General features: G+C 59.6%; 1 protein-coding gene across 3 annotated transcripts in view; it reads left to right on the top strand.

Moving 5' to 3' along the window:
* Positions 1 to 1,046: 1,046 nt before the first annotated feature.
* AJAP1 (adherens junctions associated protein 1) overlaps positions 1,047 to 27,587 on the top strand; it is a 33,775-nt gene continuing 7,234 nt past the window's right edge. Inside the window, exons 1-5 of one of the 3 annotated variants that reach the window (XM_065037829.1) lie at positions 1,047 to 1,214; positions 14,523 to 15,181; positions 22,911 to 22,998; positions 24,911 to 25,153; positions 26,060 to 26,190. In XM_065037829.1, the coding sequence (XP_064893901.1) occupies positions 1,186 to 1,214; positions 14,523 to 15,181; positions 22,911 to 22,998; positions 24,911 to 25,153; positions 26,060 to 26,132 (1,092 nt within the window). In that variant the 5' untranslated portion in view covers positions 1,047 to 1,185 and the 3' untranslated portion in view covers positions 26,133 to 26,190. Of the gene's footprint in view, positions 1,215 to 1,345; positions 6,405 to 14,522; positions 15,182 to 22,910; positions 22,999 to 24,910; positions 25,154 to 25,977; positions 26,191 to 27,587 lie in introns of those variants that run through there. The other 2 variants (XM_065037831.1, XM_065037828.1) reach the window with 2 other exon arrangements.

Here is a 27,587-nt window from a genome sequence, read left to right as displayed (position 1 = left end):
GCATCACCCCTGGAAAGAGAGAGAAGCTATCAGGCGCTGATGAAACACCTCTTAAAATAACCAAAGCCTTTCCCAACACGTTCACTTGTCCTCTTTGTGCTCTATTGTCTTTAAACGAGCACAGAGCGAGAGAGGCACGCACTTGGCGCTGAAGGAAATTTGGTGGTGGCGGCTGCTACAAATGTGCTGCGGGAGCCTGAGGAGGAGGCGGCTGCGGGAAGATGCCGCTCGCCAGCGGCACATGAGCGCTCGCACTCGCTCGACATGTTCCCTGCGGAACAGATGTGCGGGACCACGAGTGGGAACTCTTTTTTCGGTCGGGCGCAGGAGGCAGCGGGGGCCGAGGGATCCCGCCCGCTCCGCGGGACTTTCAGAGCACGGATTAAAAATGCAGCCCCTTTCCCGGTGCTCTTTAGGAAACCGCCTTCAGCGCGGGGACTGGAGGCACCGGCTCCTCAGGGACGGGGAATCAGCGCGGTGACACCTCAGTCCCGCACCACTGGCCTGCCAAACGCGCGCCTAACTAAGCTGGCAGTCGGGCTGAAGCAGGTGCCTGCGGATCAGGCAGAGCCCGCAGCTGGTCCGGTTCCGGGAGAAGGAGCGTTCCGGCGCCCGCTCCGCAGGCGCGGGAAGTTGCCGCCCGAACGCGCCGTCTCGGGGAGCCCGGGGCCGTTTGCCGGCGGGTCCCCCCCCGGGCCCCTGCCCGCCGACTCCAGCGCCCGACGGAGCCGCGCCGGGCCCGGGCTCCGCCGGCGGGTCCGCCCCCGCCCCAGCGCGGAGTGGAGCGGAGGGGCCGCGCTCCGCCCCCGCCTCCTCCCCGCGCAACTTCCCCGAGCCGCGGCCCCCCGCCCCCGCCCCGCGGGTGCGCGCACAGACGCGGGCGCGCCGAGCCGCGCTGAGCCGAGCCTAGCGGAGCCCAGCCGAGCGGAGCCTCGCCGAGCCGCACCGCGCCCGCCGGGGCCCCGCGCCTCTCCCGCCGCGCATGGGGCGCGCAGCCTCCGCGGGCGCGCAGCTGCCCCGCCGGCGCTGAGGGGCCCGGGCAGCCGGAGCGCCGACCCCCGGGCATGCCCGCCCCGCTGCGCGCCGCCTGCCCCGCCGCTGAGCGCCGCCGCGGGCGCGGAGCGGCGCGCCCGGATGGAGAGCTGAGGCGGTGAGCCCCGCCGGGCCGGGCCGGGAGACGTGACGATGTGGATGCGACGGCTCCCGGGAAGCAGGTAGGGCCGGGGCGCGGCGGCCCCGCGGAGCCCCGCGGAGCGAGCGCCGGCTGCGCTTCTCGCCTCCGCCCGCCCGGTGCGCTCGGGGAGCGGCTCCCGGAGTTAAATAATGAACTTCGCGGAGCGGGGTGCGGGATGGGGAGCGGGGCGGCTCGGCGGCTTCCAGCGCTCCGGGAGCCGCGGCCGGTCCCGGTGCCCGGCGGGGCTCCCTCCGTCCGGCAGCCCTGCCCGGGGACGCGGGGATCGGTGTCCCTTCGCTGGCCCTGCGCGCTGCCGGGAACGTGCGGTGCCTTTCGGGGAAAGGGGCTGGGGAGCGGCCGGGGCATGTGCGGCGGGCGGGCAGCAGGATGGATGGATGGATGTGTTCGGGGGATTAATCGAGAATTGCAAAGCAGAGGAGACAGAGGCAAAGTGTTATGTAACACGTTTTCATTACCGCTGCGAAGTCATCTGAGCCGAAATCTTGTTATTTCCATGGTAGTGTGTGTGGAGAACACTAGTTACCCAGCCCCTGCCCGCGCTCTGCCCGGCTGCCCCCGGAGCCGCAGGGATACCTGTTTTCCTGTGTTTTGAGCCTACCTCGGTGGAATTACATTTAAAGCAGCATCGTGTTAAACAAGTGAGATCATAAGGAAAACTACAGTGCTGTGTGATGTGTGATCAGTTCCTCTCCCCCCACACGCGATTTTGTATTGAGAAGTCCCGGTTTTGAGCTGGCAAGTGATTTGTGTGGGGCAGGGGTCAGACCCTCCTGCCTGCCCTGAACATCCCGGCTGCGGAGCCGAGAGCAGTTCCTGTGCCTTGTCCTGTTCTCTGGCTGCTGTGGAGGGGGGTCCCAAGGCCGGGGGTCCTGAGCAGGCGTCCCCACTCTCGCAGCCCACACCGGGGCCTGTGGCTTCTCCCCGGGCAGCGGCACTCGGTGCCCCGGGCGGCTGCGGAATGAGCAGATGGATTCGGCCCCACCAACAGCCCTACCCCATGGAGCGCCAAGGGGAGCCCCCTGGCCGCTCTGCTCCCCCTGCTCCGACAGAACATGGCTGCTGTTCGGGGGTGTGGGAGGGGAGGTGGCGGGGCCCCTCACATGCCATGGGACCTGCGGGTGATGCCAGAGGCCTTTGTCCATCACCCACCAGAGTCACTGGAGGCTTTGTCCCTGTGCCTGAGCTTTGGCTGGAGTCCCGGAGGGTGAAACTTGAACTGAGGTTTTGTCTGCGCCGAGGAGCTGGAGGAGGCCCTCAGCTTTGTTTTACACTTGTGTGTGCCGCGGAGCACATTCTGGGTGCACATGGCGAGTGAGCTCCTAGTGTGTCCCCGGCCTCGTCCCCTGTCCCCAGCCGATGCACCGTGGCAGCATGAGCACACGGACACCCTCACGCTGCTGCTGGAGACATCTGTCCGTCCGTCCGTCTGCTGAGGGACTGCTGCTGCCACTGGGAAGGACGGTCTGCGGTGATGTGGTGACCTCAGGAATCGCTCCTTGGAAAGCACCTGAGCTGGTTTTCAGGGTCCTCGCGTGCGGATTTGTTCTGTGGCAGATGAAGAGCCCGGTGGAGCGGGAGGGCTGTTCCTGAGGCTGGAGCCAGCACAAGACTGTTATCTTGGAAACAGAGGACGCCCTCTGCTTTTTTATTTTTGTGAAGAGTTTAGCAATGAAAACAGGAGCCTTCCGGTCCTTTCTCTCCTCGATTCGCCTTGCGAATTTCTTTGCTGTCTATCCTGGATTCTCAGCGCCAGGCTGTCCTCTGTACCACCTCATCAGCTTCCAGTCCCTCCGTGTTTTATTTTTAATAAGAGACAACTTTACCGCTAACCCTGCCTGCTGCTCTCACTTCTCTCTAACTCTAATTGCTTCTGGCTTTATTTCTGACATTTCCCATGTCGTTTCTCCTCATTTTCTTGAAGACTGCTAGAAAAATAGCTCCGAGAGAAGCAGCAGACCTTTCCAGCGCCCGTTTCACCCCGCGCAGCCCCTGCCTGGAGCTGCTGCCTGGCGTGGGAGATGGTACCTTATTGCTCCTTTCAAGTCGGATTCCTTTTGCCCGGGGCGGCAGCAGCTGCGTGACCTTGCAGGCGAGCTTTGCTCTTACGCTGAGCAGGGCGAGACCCGCACACCCACCTCGCTCAGAATTATTCTGCCTGCGTTTTGCTGAAGGGGACTGGCTGCTCCCCGGCTCTGAGCAGGGCTGGGGGGGCAGCGCTGCAGCCCCGTGCATCCCGGGGGTGCTCCAGGCCCACTCTGCCCTTCGCAGGTGTGGACGCGGGGGCTGCAGGGCGAAGCTCCGTTATCTGGGAGATGGCAGCCACTCTGTCACCTCCCAAATTGCACCGACGTGTGTGCCTGCGGCTGCGCCAGTGCCTGCGCCCGCCTGGGAGGGACGGCAGCTTTTGCAGCGTGCCGCCTGCCGGCCCCCAGCCCTGCTGAGGACTTTGCTTCTGGAGCAACCGAGACGATATTTTAAACAATATGCCGTGCTTTTTACAGCATTTAGCTCCTGAGTGATTTGCAGTATGAGTAAAAATACGGTTTGCAATTTCTAACCGATTGTGTAAAGCAACTCATTAAAAACATACATCCCTGCACACTGGCACTGAGGAAACTTTATGGGCCTTGTAGTTACTGCCAAAGCAAACATTTTCCATGAATTTCACTCATCAAGTTCACGCTGTCAAATGTAGATTCAGCCGCTCGTCAAAGATGCAAGCCTTGCAGTCTGGAAAGTAATGAGAGCAGTAAGCAGTGGGAGTTAATGGCCTCCACCAAGGAGCCCTTACTCATCCCGCATCCGCGCAGGGGCTGAGCTGGCTGCTCCCGGGTGAATTGATTGCCACAGAAATTCATCTAGTGTCACCGGCTATGATACTTAACAGGCACAATAATGCTTGAATAAACTGCACTTTTATGCAGCGGTTCGTACCTCCTAACTGGCAGCAATTTCACAGATGAGGCGAAGGGAGCGGCGCTGGTCTTTAGCAGCCTCTTCCCTGGAGCATGAATAATTGTGGTAATAACGCCGGGGCCGCCGCGCTGCCTTTGTGGCATGGCCGGCAGGGTGAGGGGTGGGAGCTGCTGCTCGCCCTGGACGCTCGGGGGCTGCCCCGTGTCCCCAGTGTCCTGCCTGTGGGACGTGGGACCCGCTGTCCCCTCCGCTCCGGGTGTCAGAGCTTGGGTTTGCTTTACGTAACCGTTGTCTGTGGAAAATTAGGAGCTGCTAATTTTCCTTCAAAGGCCAGGCTGTGGAGGGAACCGCACAAGGCAGGGACCAGCTGTGCAGGTGGCCCAGTGGCCTCGCTCCCCGTCCCTGTCCTCGAGGTCTCCCAGCATGGCTGATGTACATTGGTGCCTATATGAATGTATACAGGGTGGCGGTGAGCGCCCCGAGTGGCTTCGCACGATGGCTCTGTAGGGTGTGAATAATCCATATGGCTTCCGACAGGTCTGAGGTTGATTATGGAAATGTATGCATGCTTAAGCCTTTAAATATAGTTAATGGGAGAAGGACTGGGAGGAAAGATTACGGGAATCAATATGAGGAGCGGGAGCTGCGCCGCTCCGGGCTGCCGTGTTCGTTATTCTCGTTAGTGCTGGTGGTGATGAAGTGGGTTACGGCAGCTCAGGCCCGGCGGAGTTTGGGACCAACACTTGCAGCAGCGTCACCCCTCGAGGGCAGCGGCGGTGGTGGGATGGAGCCCCCAGCGCCTACACCCCTCCCTTCACATGGCGTGGGTTTTACTCTGTCCTTCCTTCCTGACCTCCTGTCCTTCCTTCCTGTCCTTCTGTCCTTCCTTCCTGCGGTACCTGGGCAGGGGCTCCCGAAGCGGCCGCTGGCCCCTCCTCGCCTCGGGTACTCACTTCTCACCAGAGACACTTTGGTTTTCCCACTGGAATAATGTAAAACGCTGGACCTGAACTGCCTCCTCGAAAATGGAATTCAACTTGATATGAATATTTCCTGTGGCTCTTCTTACTGGGACCTGCACCTACAGACTTTGATAGCTTACATAATTTCCTGTGATGGAGATGTACTTCATCTAATTTCACTTTGAAATGCATTGATTAAATCAGAACTGCTGGGAGATTTAAACTGAGTCTCTGTGGCCTGAACTTAACTGTGGGAGGTTTACCTGCCTTCATCCTTCAACATTAATTTGGTTTTATGCGGATTCCTCGTGAAATGAGGTTTTGTCTGCCACTGAACTGCTGCTGCTCTGGGTTTATTGGCTCCTTTCTCTGAGCGGCTCGGCAAGCGGAAGCCGCGCTGGATCCTCCTTCCAGGGGACTCAGCGGGGACCAGGGGGCGGTTCTGGCATCGTCTGTCTCTGGTGCCCCTTGCCCGGTTGCCCAGGCTGAGGCGAAGCCCCCGCGCCGCTCGCGGCACAGGCAGCGGGTCTGGGGATGCTGCGGTGAAGCTCTCGCCCGGGGTCGGCGCTGCCGGGTGCGATGCTCACGGAGCAGGATGGAGACTTGATAACCACAGAGATAACCAGAGTTACTGCAGGAGCATGTGTAACTTCTCCAGCGTGTCCCCTCCTCGGTTCAGCCTTTCTGGTACCAAGCAACAGCGACAAAAGGAAGAGAAATCTGTCTTGGCTGGAGATGGATGAGCCATTGGGTGGAAATCAGCGGGGACAGGGGCAGCGAGCACCGAGCACCCCGGGCAGGAGGCCAGAGCGCCTGCCAGGGACTCGACCGGGTCCTTCCCGGCACAGCGGCGGGTGGCACAGCCCCGGCAAAGCCCCTGAGCCTGGGGCCGGTTCTCTGTGCGGGACCACTGACCGCCCTCGGGCCAGCGCCCGCTGAGATTCAGTGCCGGAGGCTTCCCAAGAGCCTTCATTGGCTTCCTGGAGAAATTTAATGGACTTTTTTTAGAAAAAGTTGAAGCTTATCATTCATGAAGTGTTCATTTTCAACTCTGATCTGCAAAATGTCTCATTGTGACTTGGAGATGCTGTGTGGGCAGGAGTTATGCTTTAACATGCGATGATTTTTTGCTTAGATTTGCTCTGAAGGGCTTTCTTGACAGCTCTGCTTTTCTGGAAGCATCGGTGCACTCCAGCGGTGCCGCGTCCGTCCTGCCGGTGGCCGCTGGTGTGTCCGGCAGCGATGCCGTCACTGCACACCGGTGTTGTCCAGCTTGCCCAGTCCTGCCCGGAGCTGTGGGGAGCAGAAGCCGTTCCCTGGTGCCGTGTCTGGTGAGCAGCCCTGGAGCGGTAACGACGCGGAGCATGACGCTGGTGACGTGTTTCTTGCAAGAGAAATACAAATCTGGACCCTTGAGGTGGAAAAACCGGAGCTTGCCGGGGTGTGCGTGCGCTAACACGGAGGAGCCAGGGGATGGAGCGGCGCTGGTGTGGGGGCCGTGGCGGGACGAGGTCACCGTGTGCCCCACCGTGCAAGGAATGTGGTTTTGTGGAGCAGGGCAGGGATCGGTCCCTCTCATCTGCAAGGGGCTCTGGCCCTGGGCACCCCGGGATGCTCAGGAGAAGCTCCAGCCGTGGTTTGGGGCGCTGTAAAATAGGGGATGCGGCTGTGTGGCTCTGGCTGAGTGATGGCATGAGCCACTGCGGCTCCATGCTCAGCAGTCGAGGCTCCGTTAAGAGCGAACGGTGCTAATTGATGTTGCCACTTGACTGCGTGTCATTCAGGTTAACGCTGTGGCGAGGTCGGGGGGCAGCCCGGGTGCTCCCCCCGGGATTTGCCGGCCTGGCGAGCCGTGCCCGCCGCACACGCGGTGTCCTTGGGGACACGTTCCTGTAATTGCCAGAGGCCCGCGCGTGACCCCAGCCCCGCTGCCCGTGCTGTGATAGCATCGCCGTCTGCAGGACTGAGTAATGAAGCGTCAGTTAATTGACATGGATTAGGACATCCACTTAAGTGCCCACCGACACGTGGGTGATTGATGCTGGGAGCCCACGTGGCCGCGCATCCCACCGGAGCCCGGCTGAGCCCGCTGGGGGTCACACGGCGCTGCCAGTGCAGGGGCTGGTTCAGAAACAGCTTCCGAGAAGGATAAACCTGTTTTCTACAAGTGGTTGTTTTTCAGGGCTTTTCTTGTGAAGCTTTGTTTGCGAAGGATGAGGATGAGCTTCTTGTCTTCTTGTTTCTTGGCTTTGTAAGAGGCTCCTCTCGCATCCTCCCGTGTGAAATATTCAGAACTTACTCTGGGTTCTTGTCGCAGAGAACTTGGCAGAATCATTTTTGCTAATTCTGATGGATGAGGATGGAAACATTTCTTGGGGCAGTTCTCTGGGGACGTTCGCTCAGGCATGCAGTGTTAAGGGATGCCATTCTGTGTCTTTCCCGCTCATCCCTCCCGAGGTCCGGCCCGGCGAGGCTGCTGGCACACGCACCCGGCACTTGCCGGGAGCCCAGGTACGGTGGCAGATGCGATAAGCTGCAGAGGTTTGCAAAACGCAGCGAGGGCTGGGGGTCTCCCGTGGCCGCCATGGGCCTGGCAGAGGCCCCGTCTCTCCGTTGGCGATAACGCTTTGAGAAGTTTCATCACTCCTGCAAAGAGGGTATTTTTTTCCTTTCAAGAGATGCGAAGCGGAGGGTGTGTGACTCACGGCAATCAGGCTGGGGAGGTGTGTGCCCACAAACAGCGCGGTGTTTTCCAGGCGCTCGTGCCGCTGCTGACTCACCGGCACCTCGATCCGGCGGATTCGGCTCCCGCAGCAGCGCGGCCGTGGGGAGGCGGCTGGGAGAGCTGCTCTTGTCCACCGAGAAAAAACTGCGCGGTGCTGAAAGGGGATTTAAACCTCTGTGTGAAAGGATCAAGAGTCTTTGTCCCGGATTTCATTCTCCCTGCCTTTGCGTTCTGTTTTGGTTTGGCTTTTTCTCCATCTTTTTGGCCGGTTCTCGGTTTTCCATTGGATGTGTCCTGCTGTGTCTCTCCAGCAGCGGGGTGTCCCCTCCCCAGCGGGGTGTCCCCAGCGGGGCATCCCAGCAGAGCCCGCAGCCGGTTCCGGAGCTGGGGCTGGTGTTCCCCGCTCCCCTCCTCCCGCCCCGGCTCTCGTGCCTTTGCTTTCTCCAGGCTTTTCCCTATTGATGTTTCACACCTTCAAAGAGTGCTCTGCTGCTGCTATTTTTTTTTTTTTTTATTGTATTTCTTGCTCCATAAAAGCCATCTGTCTGCTTTCAGAGGCTTTATCTCCCTCATCTTCTCCATTTCTGTAAGAGCGACTGGCTCTTTTGAAACTCTTTCCTGGCGTTTGTTCCCGTGTGCGGCCGCGGAGGTTCTGGGCAGGCTGTGCACCCCTGGGCTGCGGGGCCTTCGCCGGAGACACCAGCTTTGGCTCTTGGGTGTTCCAGTGGAATTAAGCCCCGAATTGGCTGGATTTCCCAGGGGCCGCACTGGCCCGTGCAGACGTTGTCCCTCACCGTGGGAAGGGGATGCTTGGCCCGTGTTGGTCATTGGGCACGATGGCAAACCTGAGCACATCTATTTGGGAAAGAAGCTCAGCACTCGGGTTATTTGGTGATGCCGAAGGGCAGTGTGGGCAGCAGCCCGTACCGCGCTCTCCCTCTCTAGAGAACGAGCCCTGGTCATGCTGCAGACACCCGCCTTTGTTCACAGATAGGTTGTTACAGGGAATGCACACGTGGCAAAGGAAGAAAACTCCTGAGCAAAGTAGGGGAATGAGCGATTCCTTCATTTTGCGGCCATGGTTGATGTGCACCTTCCTGCGCAAGCCGGTATCCGCATCAGGGGGCCGCCGAACTAACCGCTGCCCTTGTTTGTTGTGTGCAGCATTAGGGATGATCGCTAAGCTCCCGGGTTTAGTGCTCTTGTACACATGTCGCAGTCCCTTTGGTTTTCCGTGTGTTTGGCAGGGCAGGTGTTCCTTGCTCATGGTGACGATGGCGCAGGCAGAGCGGTCATGGTCACCCGGGGACATCCCGGTGGCTGCTGGCGGGTGAAGTGGGCTTGTGGTGCTCACGAGGTGCTGGAATACACGAGGAGGTTTAGAGAGAGCTAAAATAAGGGAAAAAACCCCTAATTTCCTTAGGTTTATGGGATTTTTTTAATATCACCAAGAATGGCACTGGAGACTGCGACTCTTCAACAAGATACCTGGTAGACTTGAAAATCTGAGTGAAACTTCCCAGCGAGCTGTATCTGAACTGAAGCTCCTGCTGCTGCCCGCTCCCCAGCGCTGGTGCAGAATTCGGGGGGGAAACAAGTGGAATAAGTGGGTGACAGGTGCAGGTTTGTGCTGGAAAGCCAGCACTCACAAACCCCCTTTATCCCGCGGGACAAAAGCTGAGTGTTCTTGCCCAGGCTGATGAAACGTCCCACTGTCTGGCCCCGCCACGCTAAATGCGCACAGTGTTTGCCGGCTGGGCTGGCGGGGATGCTCTGCTGGTACCCGGGGATGCTCTGCTGGTACCTGGGGCTGCAGGGACCGAATCGCGCTTGGGAACAGCCAAACCGTCCCCCTGGGAAGAGTTTGGGGTGGTTTGTTGGAAGGGTTTGGGCCAGTTTGTGGCCCGGCCGGGGTGGGAAGCAGCGTGGCCGTGGTGCTGTCCCTGTGGCACACGGCCGGCAGCTCAGGGCAGCTTGCCCAAACCTCGCCTGGCCACGTCTGGCAGATGGAAGCGCAGCCCGCTGGCTCTTCCCGGGGGAGCCAGACCCGCGCGAGCTCCTTCTGCTGCAGCGGGGATTGCCCAGTGCCGGTTCTGTGCAGAAATTTGCTGAGGACGTTTCTCTGTGTGAACGCACACACCGACTCCTGGGCTCCTCGCCCCCAGCACTCTTCAAATACGATCTGAAACTGAGTTTGAAACCCAGAGCTGAAGGTTGGCTCAGCTTTGGCGTGTGGAGCAAACCTGCTTCTCCCTTTGCGGCAGCGCCCCATGCGCCCGTTCGCTCTGGTTTCTCCTTTTTGCTCTTTCCAGGATGTGCCGGCCCCGGCTGCCGCGCTGGGGCTTTGCCCTTTCGCTGCCTCCGTCGAAGGACGGACACGCAGGCGAGAGCAGCCGGGGCCGCGGCACCGCTGCGCCAGATCTGCTCCCGACAGCCTTGGCAGGGGCTGCGCCTACCGCATCAGCATATTGGCGGTACCGCTGGGTATTAATTATGCCTTCCGCACTCGCGGCTATTCAAATGTTAAAATTGTTTATTTGCAGCTGGGTGAGCTCGCGGCAGCGGCGGAACGCGAGCAGCTCCCCGCACCGCGGCCACCCCCGCCCTCTCTGCTCGCCGGGATGCGGCTCCCGGGCACAGACGGGGACGGGGCCGGCTGCCCCGTCTCAGCATCTTTGTCCTGGGGGCCTCGCTGCTCCCCGGCCCTGCCGACCTCTTCCCGCCCCGTTTTCCCCAGAAGCAGGTGCTGGTCTGCCCGGCTGTGGAGCTGAGGATTCAGCCTGTTTCACCCTCTGCTGATTCCCCTCCGCGATCAATCCCATCCCTCTGCTGCGGGAAGCGGTGTTGGTTTAATTACTTGTGGGAAGAAGGGGGAGAGCAGAAGAACTTAGGACTTTTTTTAAATATCACTTTTATTAGTGGGTAATCCTGCAGCTCAGGTCTGTAATATAGCTAGGTAGCCATGTGGCACATTTGATTTACCTAGATGCTACTGCGTGTCAGCTTTGTGCCTTAATTCCCAGTCCTGGCTTTAAAGAGCTTGGCAGCCATATTTTCTTGGCTTTATGATTATCTTGAAGAAGCGGCTGCAGTGGTGCAGTGAACAGTGAGTTCCCAGCTCCCGTTGGGTCTGGGTTCGGAGTGGTTTGTCCCCAGAGACGCGCTGGGGTCAGTGGTGCCTGCGGTCCCGTGGGTGCCGGGGGGTCCACGGGGTCTCCTGCTGATCCCGTGGCGAAACCCCCTGTGCCTGTTGGCACCTGTCGGTGCTGCCTTGGCACAGGAATGTGCTGCTGCCTCCTCCCCGCGAGGCTGGTGCTGGATTTCCATGGCAATGGCTGGTGGTGTCACAGCAAAGGACGGTCACTGCGCTGCAGGGATCACCGGCGCAGGAGCAGCTGCGGCTGCTGTCCCCACCTCGGCAAGGACACGCGACTGCGGGCCAAGTATCTGCCACCGCCCAAACTGTCCCTGTGTCGTCTTGCTCCAGCGTGAATGTCACCCGCCGAGCTGCAGCGGCCTCGTTCTTCCTCTGTACGAAGCCAGTGGTTTCCTGCACGCGCTCCCACGACGCGCCGTGTCCGGACGCCTGCGCAGGACGCGCGCCCGCGCTGCCCAGGATGCTCTTCCCAGAGCGGGGTCCCCGCTTCCCTGCCACCTCTCTCCTGGGACAAGCGAACATCGCCCGTCCCCGGCACAGCTCCCGCTCGCGCTCCGGCAGTTCACAGGGGTATTTCTGTCTCTTGCTCACTGGTTGGAGATGTGAAATGCTCAGAGTTCGTAAATCATCCCAACAAGGACATAACCTTGATTCCCTGTGCAATACCAATAGATTACCTAACAGGAGGCATGAAATGGAAGAATGGCTCCATTTGTATAATTCTACATTAAAAATCAGCCTATTCTGCACTTAATGCTGCCAGTGAAGTGTCTCCACAGTCAGGGGAAAAAGAGGCCGGTGTTGGAGAGCAAACAAGCACCTTATGAAAGGGACTCAAATCGGCACCTGGCGCCCGGGGAGTCACACTCGAGCGAGCCCGGGAGGCTGCGGGAAATGGTCTCTCTGCGAACGCCGTGCAGGCTGATGACGGGCCGCGTTTCGCTGGTTGCCAGAGCCGCTCGATGGCCACGGTCCCGGTTAATTGCTCCGACAGATTACCGGACTCGGGGATTTCTGGGCGTGCAGCAGTCTCCTGGCTCTGCAGCTGCTGGATTAACCCACGTCCTGCCCGTGGCATCGGGGCTGGCCGGTGCTGTCACCGTCCCCAGGCGTGCCTGGCAGCCGCTGCCCCAGCTCGCAGCCTCCAGCCTCCTTGGAATTAATCTCTCAAGTACCAGCTTTCCTCCTCTTGAAATGGCTGCGTCGGGAAGGATTTGAGAGGGGTTCTTGTTTCTTACTGGGGAGAATTCTGAAAAGTGTCACATAGAGTGGGAAGGCTGCGATGGCTCCGTCTGAAACACCTTCACTGCCTTTGAAGCGGAGATTGGCTCGGTTGGGCTCAGCAAAGCAGCCATGGAGCGCTTAATGTGCACGATCCCTGTAATTATCTGAGCAGTTTCCTTGAAATCTGCTCTTGTACTTCTAGCAAAGTGCAGGTAGATAGTATGTTTGTAGCAGTTTCCCTTGCTGTGTGAGAGTACGGCCGCCTCTCCATCCATTAGAGCCATGGGAGCAGGTCTGGGGTTCGCAGGAGTGAATGATTTGGATTAGGAGGGCGAGGAAGGAGCCAAGGATGGTGAGGAAGGAGCCGAGGATGGTGGGGAAGGGAACTGAGGAAGGAGCCGTGGGCTCTCGTGGCACAAGCGCGTTTCTGGGACAAGGACAAGGTTCAGGACCCCCGGTGGGAGGCGTCCCTGCTCCTGGGGCTGCCCTTGGGACAGGTCTCTCTCACCACCCACTTTGGGGGGTCTGGGGCACGACAGGGTGGTCCCAGGTTCCCCGGCTGCCGCCGGCCCCGCCGCGTGCTGCCGCATCCCTGCGCCGAGCGCATCGCCCCGCGTTGCCGTGGCAACGGCAACTCCTACACGCTGCTATTTATTCTGAAGGACACTTGCTCTTATCTGTTGTTGCAAAGCCCTCAAAAGATTGCATGCCACGCAGAATTCCTGCGAGGTAACCGGACTCGCCGCTCCCCTCCCACAAGCCGCCTCTGGGGCTGTGCCAGCCGGCGGGGTGGCCGGGAGGACTCTGTGGGTGACAGCCCTGGGCTGGCGTCACTCAACGGGACGCAGGCGGGAGGGTGACCCGTGGTGTCCTTGGGCAGGACAGGGTGCTGGGGGTCTCTGCCTGCCCTGTGCAGCCCGGGCGAGCTGGGGGTGTCTCCTGTGTCCCCCATCACCAGAGATGCCAGGAGCGGGGGACACTCCTGTGTTAGGGTGTCACCGGGTGCTGCCTGGCCGCGCTCAGCACGGTGTTTGTGGCACAGCCCGCATGCAGCCGGGGGCTGCGCGTTGCGTTTCCCCCGTGTCCTCGTGCCGCCGCAGGGACCGGCATAGCCGGGGCACAGCCATGCTGGGGCAGGTCCCGAACCCCCCAGCCCGGGGCTGCCGTCACTGCAGCCTGAGGACGTCACGGGCGAGCAGGAGGAAGTGGGAAGAGGGGAAAAAATGTGGTTTTCGTCCAAGCTGCCAATCCCGGGAGCTGAGCGCTGGTGTTCTGGCTCTCGGGAGCTGCCGTGGCAGCTGGGGTTCAGGTGTTTGCACTGGGCGCATCTTCCCCCGGTCTGCGGTTGTTGATAATAGTGCCGCGTGCAGCTTTGCTGGCAGAGGGCAGGGACAGGTCTGGGTGCAAGGGACACGGGGACATGCTGGGTGGCCTTAGGGGGTCGTGCAGCAGCCGGTCCCAGCCTGATGTGCCGCTGGCCTCGATACGAGCGTTGTCATGGTGGATCCACGACTGATGCTCTCCCGACTCCTTGCCGGTGCTGCTGCTGGTGGCCCCGCGGGGGATGCTCCTGGTGCTGCCACCGCTCTGCCGGCCGTTAAAAAAGCCACCAACAGCGTGTTTTGGGTGGTTTGGTTTTACTGAAGCCTTGAAATCCTTCCTCCCCCAGCCTGAACTATTTTGGTATTTGTTGGCTGTTTCTGGCTCTTCCCATTCTCCTTCTGCGCTCTTTTCCCTGCATTGCCTTATTCTTCCCCAAAATAAATGCTGTTACGCTTTGAAAAAATACCCAATTAAGGAAAAAAAAAAAAAGGAGATTCTCTGAGCAGAAAAGACGGTGCCGGAGAGTATCCAGGTCAGCTCCTTTCGCTTCATTCGCTCCCGCATGGAGGGAGTGTACAAATGCTTCTGTCAACCAGATGCACATTTTCTAGTGCTACCAAGGACTTTACGGGGTGCAGCGCTGCGGAGGATTAGTCTATTTAGCCATATAAAGCTCTCATTAACTCCCACTGAGTTTGACAAAAGTCTTTCTTGTGTAAAAGCTGAATAAAATGGAGTAAAGATTTTAGGCTTTGGCCTAACGATTTTTTTGTAAAAACAAGACAAATTTGCCTATCAGGCGTTTCCTTACCATGACACTCGGTGCTTTGTGTGGGGTAGCCTCTTAGGGGCTCTGCCTCAGGGGTGGGTGTTGTGGGAGGGCGCGGGTGCTGCGATGCTGTTCTGGGGGTGCAGGCTGGAGCGCTGAGGAGATGCTGGCACCGCTTTCCGCGCTGCCGGGGGGCCCAGGGGTGCCGGGTCCCTCCCCTGCTTTCTAACACCCTTGCTGTCTGTCCGCAGGTCAGGTTGCCCGCTTGGAAGCCATGCTTGGATTTTAATAGCCATGTTCCACCTAGCCATGGACCTCGCCAGCTGCCAGCCCGTGCCCGGTGGTGCCGGGGGGAGGCTGTCACCGCGGCCGGCGCTCCGGCACAGACTGTCCCGCGGCTCGCTGTGGGGCGCGGGGAGTGGGGAGGAGCTGCGGCGCCCCGGCCCCCCCTGGACCTGCACCCCCGTGCCCCCCTCGCAGAGACCCCGCTCCCGCCGGCCGCCCCCCGCTGCCCCGCTGCCTGCCAGCCACCCCCAGCGCCGGCCGCGCTCCCGGAGGGGCCGGCGGCACCTGCGCGGCCGCGGCTTCGCCCCGCGGGACGGGCGGCCCACGGCGCTGCCCGAGGTCATCGTGTGGGGCCCCACGGGCGAGGAGGACTCCCTGGAGAGCAGCACGCTGCCCGGCGCCTTCGCCACCACCGTCGCCACCACCGTTGCCGCCACCACCACCACCACCGTCACCGCTGCCACCGCCGCCGCCACCACACCGCCCCGCGCGCCCCCCAGCACTCCAGCACCTGGCGGGGACGCGCCCCGGAGCAGCCCCGGCCGCACCAGCACCGCCGAGCCGGCCGCCGGCCACAGCAGCGGGAAGGACACTCGCCCACCCCGTGGGCTGGGGGACAGCACAGGTAGGGGCTGCCGGGCGGAGAATGGGGCGGGAGGTCCTGGGACAGGGGGTCGCTGTGGCACAAGCATCCTTGGCGGCAGCGCTGCCTGGGTGGAGATCGGTGCGTGATGTTGAAGGGCACTGGGGAGGCGAGCGGCAGCTGCGATTCAGCCCTTTATCCGAGGCGTTTCCGGCAGTCGCTGTGTTGTTCCCATTAGCGGGTCCATCCACAGCCTGGCTCCCCGGTTGTGCTCCGCACGGCCGTGTGTTTCCCCAGCGCCGGTGGGAAAGCTGCTTCCCATTTATTTCAGATTATATTTGTTATTGCCAGTATGAAGCTGTGGGATACCGTCATACAGTGCACCGAATTTATTCACTGTGCATCGACAGCTTTTAGCCCACAGTGATCTAGTTGAATCAAACCAGAATTTTGTGGGGTAATCTTAATCCCAATTAATTTATCTAGCCTGCCCTGCTTGGCAGGAAGAGACAAGCCAACCATAATGTTGTTCCTGACTTAGAGAAGTCGTTTATAGTGGTGCAAAAACTCCCAACCTACACACCTTTTAGAAAGACGCTGGAATTGGCTGGGTGAATTAGCAAGGGAGTATTGATAATGACTGCCAGCGAGAGCTGCAGCGGCGCGGCCGCCGGTGCCCTCGGCAGCACGTGGGACGGTGGCCCTGGGCACATGCTTAACGGGGTCGGTGGCATCGTTTGGGTGAGGATGAGCTGCCGCGTCTCTGGCATGTTCCTCCGCATCCTGGCTGTGTTCCCTGCCGTGTCCCTGCTGTGTTCCCTGCCCCGTCCCGGGACAAGCGTTTTGGGAGCCGGCAGCCAGCACCGTGCCGAAGCCCCAGCCGCGGTTTTGCTGGCGATGCGCCTGTGCAGGGCTGTACATTTTTCAAGCCCTGCTCCTCTCTGTTGTATAAGCTTTAGCGGCTGGAAGTGTTTGTTCTCTGCTGGGAAAAACATATGGCTACAAATTAGGATTAGGTAACTTGTCTGTACTTTTTATTTGCCTCAGCGAGCATCGCAAGTCCTCCTCCCGTACGGCAGGAGCCCAGGGCGGGCGGGGGGGATGCTGCTCCGCAGCTCGTGATCCCTCAGCTCTCTCTGGCTGCAGCCCCAGGGGTCCTGCTGGCAGCACCCGAGGGAGCTGGGGCCACCCCGGGAGCCGGCAGAGCCACCCCAGGGTCCCTCAGCTGAGGACACGCCAGCGCATCATCGTTCCCATCGGGTCCGGTGCTGCCGTCGTGCTAACGAGGGTGTTTCTGCCCCCGTGTTCCTCCCTCCCCGCGTGCATCATTCTGGGGGCTCGTTCTGGGTGCCGCTGGGGCCCTGGGTCCCTGGGCTGTGCAAGGCAGCAGCGCTCACCTAGATGAGCAATTAAAGTGCTCTCGCTCAGTTAGCTCATCTTCGCACCCCACTCCTCCTTGCTGAGGAAGTGAGAAGAAAAAAAAGCCAGAAACAATGTCTCCGTGACTCACTAACAGCAAAACAAGCTTAAAACCGCCCTGGAACAGCAAACACTCGGCTTGTAGGTAGGAGAGAAGGCAGAGAAGAGATGGCTTGTGGTGTCCAGAAGGAGAGGCTGTGGGTGCTGCGGGGTGCGGGTGCTGCCGGGGGTGGTTGGGGTGCCCCCGCTCAGGTGTGTGTCCCGGTGCCACCCCTGCCCGCCTGGCAGAGCCGATGGCGCTCAGATGGGATGCAATCTGCTCACCCAAGCGGAGTGTACGCTTATGCTTTTCAAAAATGCGCTTCCTTTTTCGGGGGCTGTCATCATCATTTTACGGTGGAGCATAGAAGGAGAGAAATAATTAAGATTCCAGCGTGCGGCAGGGGGCTGGGGCTGCGAGGAGCCTTGTGGGCTCCTGCACCCAGGCAGAGCATCCTCTGTACCGCGCGCTGCCCGAAAAGCAGAATAAAAGAGAAGAATGAATCAGAGGCTGTCAGAGCTCAGGCGTGAATTGCACTCACTGGGTTGTCTGAGGCTCTCCTTTCAGTATTATTAGAATAAAGCCGCCTTTAATTAAACCTTTAAGTGCTTTGTAAGGCAGAAGACTTTATTTGCTGTCTGCTGCTCTTGATGGTGGTTTGATCGCCAGCACGCAATGTGTTTGGCGTCGTGCTCTGCGTGCTGGGGCAGGAGCCGCGGGGAGGGCTCGGTGTTTCGGGAGATGAGGGGCTGGGGGCACCGCTGGGCTCATGGCGTCCCAGCCCCCCCGCTGCTGGCCGGGAACGTATTGGGAATAAATAACAACCATATAGAGGCGTTTGCCTCCCCCCCGGCAGAGGACCCGGCCTTCAAAAAGAAGGTGCAGGAGAAGGGGTGCTGGGCGCAAGGAGATAGCGCATGCAAAAGGCTTCAAAGGAATTAATTAAAGATAAAATGTGTTTAAAAGAAGACCCTGGGCGGTCGGGCTGGAGCCGCCTCTTTGATGCGCCGTGCAAAGGCGTGGGAGCCGTTGCAGCCAGGGGGCTGGGGGCATCCGTGGGGCCGTCGCCCCCGTCCCGGGCCAGCCTCCCCGGGGATCCCGCGGCAGAGGGGCCTTTGCCGTGAGGGTGCTGGGAGCAAGAAACCCGAGTCCCGGGCTCGGGGGCCGCGTGTGGCACTTGCCGAGCTCTCTCTGGTGAGGAGAAGCGCCTCGGTCTCGGCGGGATCAGCAGATGTTGTGTGTGCGTGTGCGCCCGCACCCACGTGTGTCTAAATGAGCCAGAGCCTCGCCACTGCTGCTCTCAGAAGTATTTATGGCTCGGTGATATTTGCTGTAACACCTGAGAAGATAAGTCCCAGCGTCTTTAGCATAAGCCTCTAGGATCATCGTACTTGGCAAGAATATTTCTCAGCAGCAGCAGGATATTCTCCTTTCATCAGCCCGACCCAAACCACCGGGAGGTTTCCAGGAACCTTGCTGTGGTTTGGGTTTTTTTCTGTATTTTCTGAGGAGCTGTGTTTGTGGGTCGGGATGACTGACGCTGCCTGGGCCGGGATGGGGCCGGTCGCCCCGATTTACTGGGCGGCACCGGGTGGCTTTGGCTGTGCGGGCGGGGGCGCTGTGGGGAGCAGCCCCAGCGCGGTCTCCAGCGCAGCGATGAACGGCTTTGCTCTGGAGCAGGGTTCCAGGTGCCACGTTCCCCCTGTATCTCACCCTCCTGTTATTGTAGATTCTTTTCTCGCGAGCTGTTACAGGGAGGCAGTGCTGGTGTTAGAGCCTGAGCCATCCCCAGGAGGGGCCCTTTGTGTCTGTGATTGCTGCGGGACAGCCACGCAACACTCCTGATTGAATTTTTGTGTCCAAATGTGGTTTATGGGCTAGATGAGGCTCTCGGGGATCAGGCGTGTTCTCTGGGCGCTGGGGAGGCTGAGACACCGCTCGGGTCCAGCCCATTTTCCCCAGGTCCCCGGGATGCTCGGGATGCGGGGCAGGAGCTGGGACAGACCGTGCGGGTGTTCGGGGCATCTCTTGGTTGTTTCCACCACTCAAGATGATGCTCTGCAAAATGAAATGGAGCTGGTTTTTCCTTTTTTTTTTTTAAATTTTTTTAATCTTATGCAACTTAAAGGCCTTGACGAGCGTCCTCAAAGAGCTGCGGCTCATAGCTGTTTTCTTGGGAAAATGAAAAATACGGTCTCCCTAACCAGAGCTGTTGAAATGAAGGCCTTGGGGGATAGAGGTTCTCTTTGTTTTTAATTAAGAGCTTCTATCTCCTGTTCGCTGCCGTTGTGCGCTTCTGCAGCGGCGAGACATTAGTCTGGAATGGATTTTCTCATGGATTTAATTCTGTTGATGCGGAGGTGTCCAGGAGCCATTTCAAAAGGTGGCCAGAAAGGCCAAAACTCAGCGCTTTCATCTCGGTGGCAAATATATGGTCTTTAAAATAACATACAAAGGAAGCCCTGGCGTTCGCTTGCTTCGAGGAAATCGCCTTTTCTGGGGATGTGAGGAGCCTGCGGTTGCGTTTTGCGGGTTGGTTGGGGTGCTGCCGCCCGTGGGGATGCTGAGAGTGGGTGTCGCACCGTGGAGGGGACCAGAGCTCAGACGGGGCCAGAGTGGAAAATCCCAGCGACATTTCAGCATTTCCAGGGTTCAAAAGTGCCTTTGAAGAGCGTCCCTCCTGGCAGGCGACACATTAAATTCTGCTGCTCTAGCAGAAGCTCAGGGGTTTGGACACACTTTCAATTCCATTAAATACTTCTCCTGTAATTACCCTCGAGTTAAATGGTCACTGCGTCAAATCAGCTGGTAAAAGCCTTGTCGGAGGAGCCGCTGGCGGTGCCTGCGCCGGGACGTGGTGCTGCCAGGACCAGCTCACCGAGCATCCCCAGCCCGGCCTCTGCCGCTTTCCTCACCGCTTACTGACGTGTCATTAAGTGACCGCAGGTCCTGCAGCTCTCTGGCATTGCAGCTTTGCCATTTGAAACGTTTGCCACGGAGACGAGCAAACAAACCCAAGGTGCCGTAACCGCTGCTGCCAAATTCTGGCCCGCAGCCGGCCCCGTGTTCTGGGGCGCGGGTGCTCGCGGTGGGTCACGGGCTCGGCAGAAGCAGGAGAAGGGCCGTTCTGCTTTACGAGCTATCGATTTTACCCTCGAGGTCCCTTTCCTCCAGACAGACCGGGCTCCCAGGGCCGTGGTTAAAACACCACGTATCTCCGCAGCCGTCTCTCTCCTCGCCTCCCCCGGTGCTCTGTGTCCCTGGCGGGGTGTTCTGCTCTCCCTGGATGCCTCATCCATTAACTCCTTCTCCTGCAGAATTGATGTTTCTCTTCGATTTTGCTCCGTGTGGTTCTTTGTATTTCTTTGAAGACCCAGAGGAAAGGACCTGATGCGTTTGCAAAGTAAGAATAAAGACCTGTTAGTCTTCATTGCAGAGGGTATCGCTACAGGGCTTGGCAGGGACTCATCCCAGTTGCCCATCACGTCCCTGTGCCTCGTTCCATCACTGCCGTGGTTAACGCTGTTGGGAGAAACATTTCCCATCCCCTTAATCCCCCCGGGCTCTGGTGCAGAATTAATATGCAATGCAAAGGAACTTGCTTCTGTGCCGGTACATATGGCAACTTATGTATGTGATGGAGTCTAAAATTATCCAGTCCTCCTTCAAATCCCTGTGTCCTGCTCCAAAGAGCTGCCATCCTTCCCAGTGCTCAGCCACCTGCAATCTGTTCTGCCGGCGCCTTTCCCATTATGTAAGTGCAAGGATTAATTGCATCGTTAGGTTCTCCCGCATCCCCGCCGCCTCTGCTCGGCTCCCATCCTTGCAGAAGGGCTCGTCGTTTCCGATGCCGCTTCTGTTTGCAAAGGAATTGGGCACCGGGGTGTTTTTGTTTTATTTTTAGAGTCTTTCCTTTTATCTTTCTCGGCCGTGTCCCACTGGGAGCTGCTCCAGGATTGCCGTGAAGGATGTGGCGGGGTGGGCGTCGCTCGCACTGTGCTCCTCGGCTCTGTTGGGACGTGGCTCCCATTGGGATGGTCCTCAGGGACCCGAAACATGGGGCTGGGAGCCTTTCTCTGCCCCTCGCCTTCGGCTGGTGGCATCTCCTTGTGAATTCCCTTGGGAAGTGAGAGCCAGCGGCAGCTCCCGCCAGCGCTTCTGGAGGAGCCGTCACAGCGTGCTTGGACCGCGAGTAAACCACGGAAATGGGTCATTTGCCAAATACGCGCTTGAGTCGAGGGAGAAAAATAACTCTGATCATCCCATCCTGCAGCCGTCCCTCTGTCCGAGCGGCCGTCCCTCTGTCCCAGCGGCCGTCCCTCTGTCCATCCGATGGGAGGGACCGTGCGGCTCGCAGCGCTGGGGAGCAGAGGAGCCCCAGGTCCTGGGCTTTGCGTTGTTCTGCAGCTCCCCGTGGTTTGCTGAGCTCCCGCCGGAGCGGCACTGGGACCGCGCAGGGTCCGGAGAGCCGGCAGGTCGGACGTGTTGGCCTTCGGGAAGTCATTTCTCCTCCAGAAAACCCCTTGGCCAGAGCTGTGGCTGACATCTGCTCTGGACCACGTCCTGTGCTTAAAATCCATCGGGATGGCTGCTCCTTTCCCCAGCTCTTCTCCCAGATGTCTCCGTAGTAGTATCCGCTGGCAAAGCAGAATGAGCGCTGGGAGACGCCAGGTGTGCGTTTCCTTCAGGAAACCCTCCTGCTTTTGTTTTGGAGGTGAGTGCTTTTGTCCCCCAGATGCCAGCACATCACTCACCTCCTCCCGCCCGCGGTCGCCCGAGCGCTTGGCTCTGGGTGTGTTTCGGTGAATCAGACTCACCGAAGGTGACCTTGGTTTTATTGTATTAAACTGTCAAGACTCGCATCTCTGAGCGCTTGATTTACGCCTGGGACGCGTCCTGGCAGCAAAGTCCGCGAGCGCTTCCTAAAAAGGTGTCACTGCTGGCTGGGCTTGTCGCTCGGAACCCGGGATGTCATGATCTCCGCATCCCAGCGGTGATGCCAGCGAGGAGCTGGTGGATGTGGGGCGGGATGCGGCGAGGTGCGGAGCGGGGCACGCGTGGCCGCGGGCAGGGACACGGAGGGCTGGGGGCTGCTCCATGGGCGGGGGTGGCCTCGGGTGACGGGTGTCTCTGCGGTTTGTCCCCCCGGCGCTGAGGCAGCCTGGCACAGCTCTCCTCCCACTCCTCCCCAGGCCAGGAGCCTTTTCCCTCGTGTTTCGGGGGGATTTGCGGTTCCTGGGGACACGTGGGCTGGCATGGGACGCAGTGTCCCCCGGGAGGTGGCGGCTTCGCCCCAGAGCCGCCTGAGGCTGCAGCAGCTTTTCTGCCTTGATGAGTTTTGTGGGCAGCGTGGGCAGGGACCGGACCCCCGGGACACAGGGACGAGATCACGGATTCCAAGGGAGGCAGAGCTTTAGTCCTTTGAGAGAAGGCGGCAGAGCAGCAAGTGTGATCCGCGGTTTAAAGTACCCTGACAAAACTCCTCTGGTCTCATTATCCAGCCCGGTGCTGGGGCCCCGGGCGAGCGGGGTGCGCTGTGCCCAGAGCTGGGGGGCCCCAGCGTGGCCCCAAATCCAGGCGCTTTGGTGGGAATTAGCAGTGATTTCCCTGCCATGCACACCCGCAGGAGCTGGGAGCCCTGCGCGTGTTTTGCACAGATGCACACATACATATGTGTGTGTATATATATATATATATATATATAAAACTGCTTGTTTTCCTGTCATCCTAACACTTATTTATTTATTAAAAATCTGATCCATCAGGAGCTGCAACATCTGTTTGTGAAAAATAGCACATCCTTGGGCTGCAGCCAGCAAAATCATTTCATTACAAAATTGCAACTGTAAAGCAGCACAGAATCACAAACATACTGTACATCGAGACGCTTTTGTTTCCAAACTCCTCATTAGGAATGATACACGAGCCAAAATTATACCCCGTGTAAGGTGAATTAGGAGAAAGCGAGCCCACCCGACCCAGCGGTTGGTGCGGTGCTGCTGATCCCGGGCTCATCCGCACCCGCTGCGAGGCTGCGCTCGTGCTTCCCGGCCGGCCCGGAGGGGACACGTCTCCACATCTCTTCCGTTCTTCGTGCCTAATTCGGGCTGACAAGGAACATACTTGAGAGGGCAGGAAATGAGAGGCCAGGCTTTGAGATTATTTTATGTAAGGCGGGAGGGAGGGTTGTGCCGCTGCAGCGGGGGGGTCTGGGGGGGGGGTGGTGTTGGGGGACTCTGCTCGCAGCTGCCCAGCACCCCAGAATGACCCCCTGGGCTCCCATCCCCACTCTCTTGTTTCTTCTCTCCCCAGGTCTGGCGGTTCATCAGATAATCACTATTACCGTGTCCCTCATCATGGTCATTGCTGCTCTGATAACAACTCTTGTCTTAAAAAATTGGTAAGGTCCCTCCGGGGTCTGCTGGGCTTGGGGGCACGGGGACAGGGTGGGGGCGGGGGTGCGTTTCCAGCTGCGGGGGCTAAAGCCCGTGGTGCCCGCCGGGGCGGCTTCAGAAAGACATTGCAGGAGAAAATCCTGCATTTTCAATAGGGAAACCCGCGGAGGAGGCTGAGGCACCTGTGTTCATCCATGTCACCGCGCGGTGGGCGGCCTTGGGGACCGGCACGTGGCCAGGGCCGAGTCCCACGTGGACACGTGTGTGTCGCTGCTCGGGTGTCACCTGCTGCGGTCGGAGCGTGGTGGCCACGACAGGACCTGTCCTGCACCCGGTGGCATCTCCTCTGCTGCCTTTTGAGCAGCTTTGCAGCTGCTCCTGACGTCCCCAGCCTGGGTCAGCGACCAACAATTGCATTTTCTGCCCTTGCCCACCCTCCAGGGGCTGAAGAGCATCTCCTGACCCCTCGGGTGCCGCCGGTCAGGAGCATGCCCCGTCCCCGGGGCGCTCGTGTGCTGCTCCAGCTTCACTCGCCGTTTGTTCTCTCAGCACGGCTGGGCGTACAAGCAAAATAGGTTAGCGTCTCGCTCCAGGCGCTCGTGCCTTCACCTGTTTTCTCAGGGACCTGCCCTACTTTGGGGTCAGCGGTGCTGGCGCAGTGATCCGGCTGCAGCTCGGGCTGGTGGCAGAGCTGCCGCGCGGTGCTGCCACGCTGGGCGGGATGGCAGCTCTGTCCTCGGCACAGCAGCTCCAGTAACCTAATGCTGAAGCCAAAATGGGATAAAAATTAAATACAGCGATCTCCTTGAAGAGCAACCTGATCTGGTGAAGATGTCCCTGCTCACGGCAGGCTGGACTGGGTGAGCCGGGAAGGTCCCTTCAGCCCAAACTATTCCATGATTCTATGATCAGTGTAGAACAGAAATGGCTAAAACAAGTGAAAACGGGTGATCCCGGGTGGATGCCAGCAGGCGGGCACAGCCTGAGCGGGCCATGGCCCGTGTCCCGGTGGGTTTGCTCGGCTCCAGCATTTGCCAAACCGCTGTGGTTTGTCACACCGCACGCTGGGCTCCCTCCAGCACTGCTTGTGCTGGTGGGGACAGAGCTGACCCTGAGCACACGCTCAGTCCCCGGCCCCGAGGGGACACAGGCTCTGTCCCCCGTCCTTTGGCTGTCGCTTGTCCCCTGGGGCAGGACGGGTGGGCAGTGGCTGTGGGTGTCCTGCTTGTCGTGACTCCTCGTGCCGCCGTGGCAGAGCTGGCGGCTGGTTTAGGGCTGTCTGTGTTGGTCACGTCAGCAGGTGCAGAGCGGCTGTGCCCGCTGCTGGCGGATCCACCGACCCCAGGCTGGCCCTGTGCAGGCAGCACCAGCGTCCCCAGCTCCCGCTGCCCTCGGAGCTGCCACCTTCCCAAACCCACTATTACGATGGACACTGTCAATCCTGTTCAGAATAAAGTGACAAATTAATCAAATGTGACCCTTAACGAGGAGCAGCCCGATCTGGGGCCGCTTCTCCCATGGAGCCTCCGCAGGGGGTGACCGGGAGCGGGGTGGCCCTGCCGCTGTCCCTCGGCCGTGTCACACCAGCTTCTGAGCTGATTTGTGCCCATAAGTTAAAACCTCTTGGTGCCTCCCAAACAGAAGGGGCTTCACTTCATTGTTCCCACCTCTGTCTTTTCACTTACAGAAACGTTTTCATCTCCTGCAGGTATAAACCTCTGACTTGCTAACTAATTCCTCTGATGGTAAAAAGCTTGTATCTAAAATTTACATTTGATCCTTAAAAAAAAGGCAAGCCAAATGACTGCCTGATTGTGGCTGATCTTTGCAAAGTGCCGAATTCTAATCTAATATTGAGTGACGCAGAATTACCAACCGGTAACGCGTGGTGCACCGTGTCCCCTCTCCCGTCCCCAGCTGCGCGCAGAGCGGGCGCCCGCGGCGCAACAGCCACCAGCGCAAGCTGGAGCAGCAGGAGGAGAGCTGCCAGAACCTGACCGACTTCGCGCCCCCCCGCGTGCCCAGCGCCCTCGACATCTTCACCGCCTACAACGAGACGCTGCAGTGCTCCCACGAGTGCGTCCGCACCCCTCTGCCCGTCTACGCCGAGGAGGCGCTGCGCTCGCCCGGGGATTATAAAACCACCTTCAATGGAAACAGGTGAGGTTGGCAGCGCGGTGTCCCGCGGGCTGGGGAGCGGCGGCACGGTGTCCTGTGGGTTGGGGAGTGGCGGCGCAGTGTCCTGTGGGTTGGGGAACAGCAGTGCAGTGTCCTGTGGGTTGCGAAGCTCCATCCTGTGCCGGGGTCCACTGGCCCCTCTCCTCCCCGGGGAGATGGTGCCCTGGCTGTCCTGGCTCTCCCAGCCACTGTGATGCTCTCCCACCCCCCAGCTCAGTGTGGCCGTGGCCGCTGGACCCCTCGCCCCCCAATGCAGATGGGGCTCTGCTCGGTGTCCCCTGTCCCCACGGTGTCAGCCAGCCAGACCCCACGATCAGCCAGCCCTGGCCGTGTTCAGCACCACACGTGTTTCGGTTCCTGGCTGTTGCTGCCAGCACGCAAATGCTGCTGGATCCGTCTCCCAGCATCGGCGCTGCCTCCCAAGTGGCATCGGCAGAGCTGCCGGGTTGGAACGAGCGGGGCGGTTAATGGGAGAGCAGGTGGCGAGAGCCAAACCAACCGCGTGTCTGGTGTGAAAAAAAGATGCGTTAACCAGGGGCTTTGTAGCAGCTGGTGGTGCGGTATAGGAGACGCGAGCCCTCGCTCTGCCTGCACAGAGGGACAGGGACAGAGCGACCCTCCCCACACCCTGCACTGGCTCCAGAGCCTGTTGGCGCTTGTGCGGTTCCACCACACCATAAATGCACGTCCCCAGAACTAGAGGAAGAATCAGCAGAGTTTTGAGCTTTGCACCATCCTGGTTTCCAGGAGCAATAAGGCCATTCAAAGCGTTGCTGTAGAGGCATTATTTCTCTCCTCTAACACAGCTGATTTCTGCAGCAGCCCACCTCGCTTGCTCCTGCTGCGTTACATGCCAGCACGTGCAAGCCCCTTTTTTGCTCGCCGCAGACCCTCTTCTTCTGACCGGCATCTTATTCCTGTGGCCTTTGTGTCTGAGAAGTGGTTTGAAATCTCCTGCTGACTGGCCGAAGCCTGTTTGACTTCTGGGGGCAGGGCAGACGCCGTCGGGCTGTTTCCTGGTATGTACCGCGTCCGTCCCGCATCTGTCCCGCGTCCATCCCATCCCCATCGTCCCCTGCACGCGATCTGCCGCTCTGCCCCCCCCGCTGCCGTCCTCCCGCTCGCGCTTCTGTTGGCATGTCGGACCCGAGCGGGGTGATCCACCCGGCCGGGATGGCTGGACACATCTCCTGCCGGGGATGGGGCCTTGGGTACCAAAACAGCTTTTCCGCGGAGGTGAATTACAGACGGGCTGAGCTGGAAAGTCGGGACTGGGGCGGATGTGGCTTGAGAGCGAAGGGTCCCTGGGGCAGCCTTGGACTTGAGCCTGACCGTGTGGTTCTAAAACCTCGACAAGCGATGGGAATTTCTGTGCTGTGCAAGGGCCGAGTCTGTAATTAACCTCTTGTTGCATGATGGACAGCCCGTCCCGTTTGAGTCACGCACCCGCCATGCACGCTCCGTCGGTACCCAAAGATGTTTGCTGCCATAAACGCTTCCACAGTCCCTCTGCGAGGCTGCCGGGGTCTCCTCCTCCTCCTCTCCGTGCTCTGCGCAGCCCAGCCTGTGCACGGTCCCCCGGAGCTGCGCTCACACCCGGCACTGCTGCAACCAGCGGGGATGGCCCTGTTGTACTGGTTTCAATAGCGCACTGGTTGGGGGTTCTTTGGTTTCTGAGTTGGCTTGAGCCGTTTCTCCTCCCTGCGTTGCTGTGGAAGGTGGCACGGCCGCGGGCGGTGGCAGGGCCGCGGCCGGAGTCGCCGCGTGCCGGCGCACCGCCGGGCAGCAGAGCCACGCACTCAGGTGGATTAATTGCTCTGTTCCCAGTCCCCGCTGTAATGAATCATATATTCCGTGTAAATGAAATTTCCAGCCTTCCCTGAGTGCAGCTGGGTCGGAATAGCCTGTTTAACATTGTGCTCAGCTATTGAACATAGAAATATAATTAGATTAGCATGGAAGGGAATAAAAAGGGAAGAGTGTGGGCCGTGTTGGGTCAGCCGGTGAGGGGGCAGCCGGAGGAGAAGCGAGGGGTTCAGCGCCTGCCGCCGGTGTCTGTGCCCCCAGAGCCTCCCCGGCTGCAGGGGCTGACCTGTTCAATGCAAAAAGGCTCTTACTCCCCATCTATTAACGTGCTCTCATTATTTCTTCTGCTGTGGCCGCTGGCTGGCACTGAGGATGCCTTTGCAGCTCTGCTTTCTGGAGGAGAGGCTGCCGGAAAGGGAGACGCAGCTCTTCGTGAGCAACGGCTGTTTCCTGACTGGCTTTGGCTGTGGCACCAACGTCACCTGAAGGTGACCTGGGCTGCTGCTGAGCGGCTGTGTTGCACAGGGAGCTCCCTGTCGCAGAGTTTACAGGCACTTTCTCCTCCCAGCCCCTTCCTCGTGTGTGCAGAGGATGGAGGGAACACAGGGTC

This window comes from Columba livia, chromosome 21 (genome assembly GCF_036013475.1).
Source record: "Columba livia isolate bColLiv1 breed racing homer chromosome 21, bColLiv1.pat.W.v2, whole genome shotgun sequence".
NCBI lineage: Eukaryota > Metazoa > Chordata > Aves > Columbiformes > Columbidae > Columba > Columba livia.
Note: the sequence above shows the minus strand (reverse complement) of the source record. Positions and strands in the feature narration are given on the sequence as shown.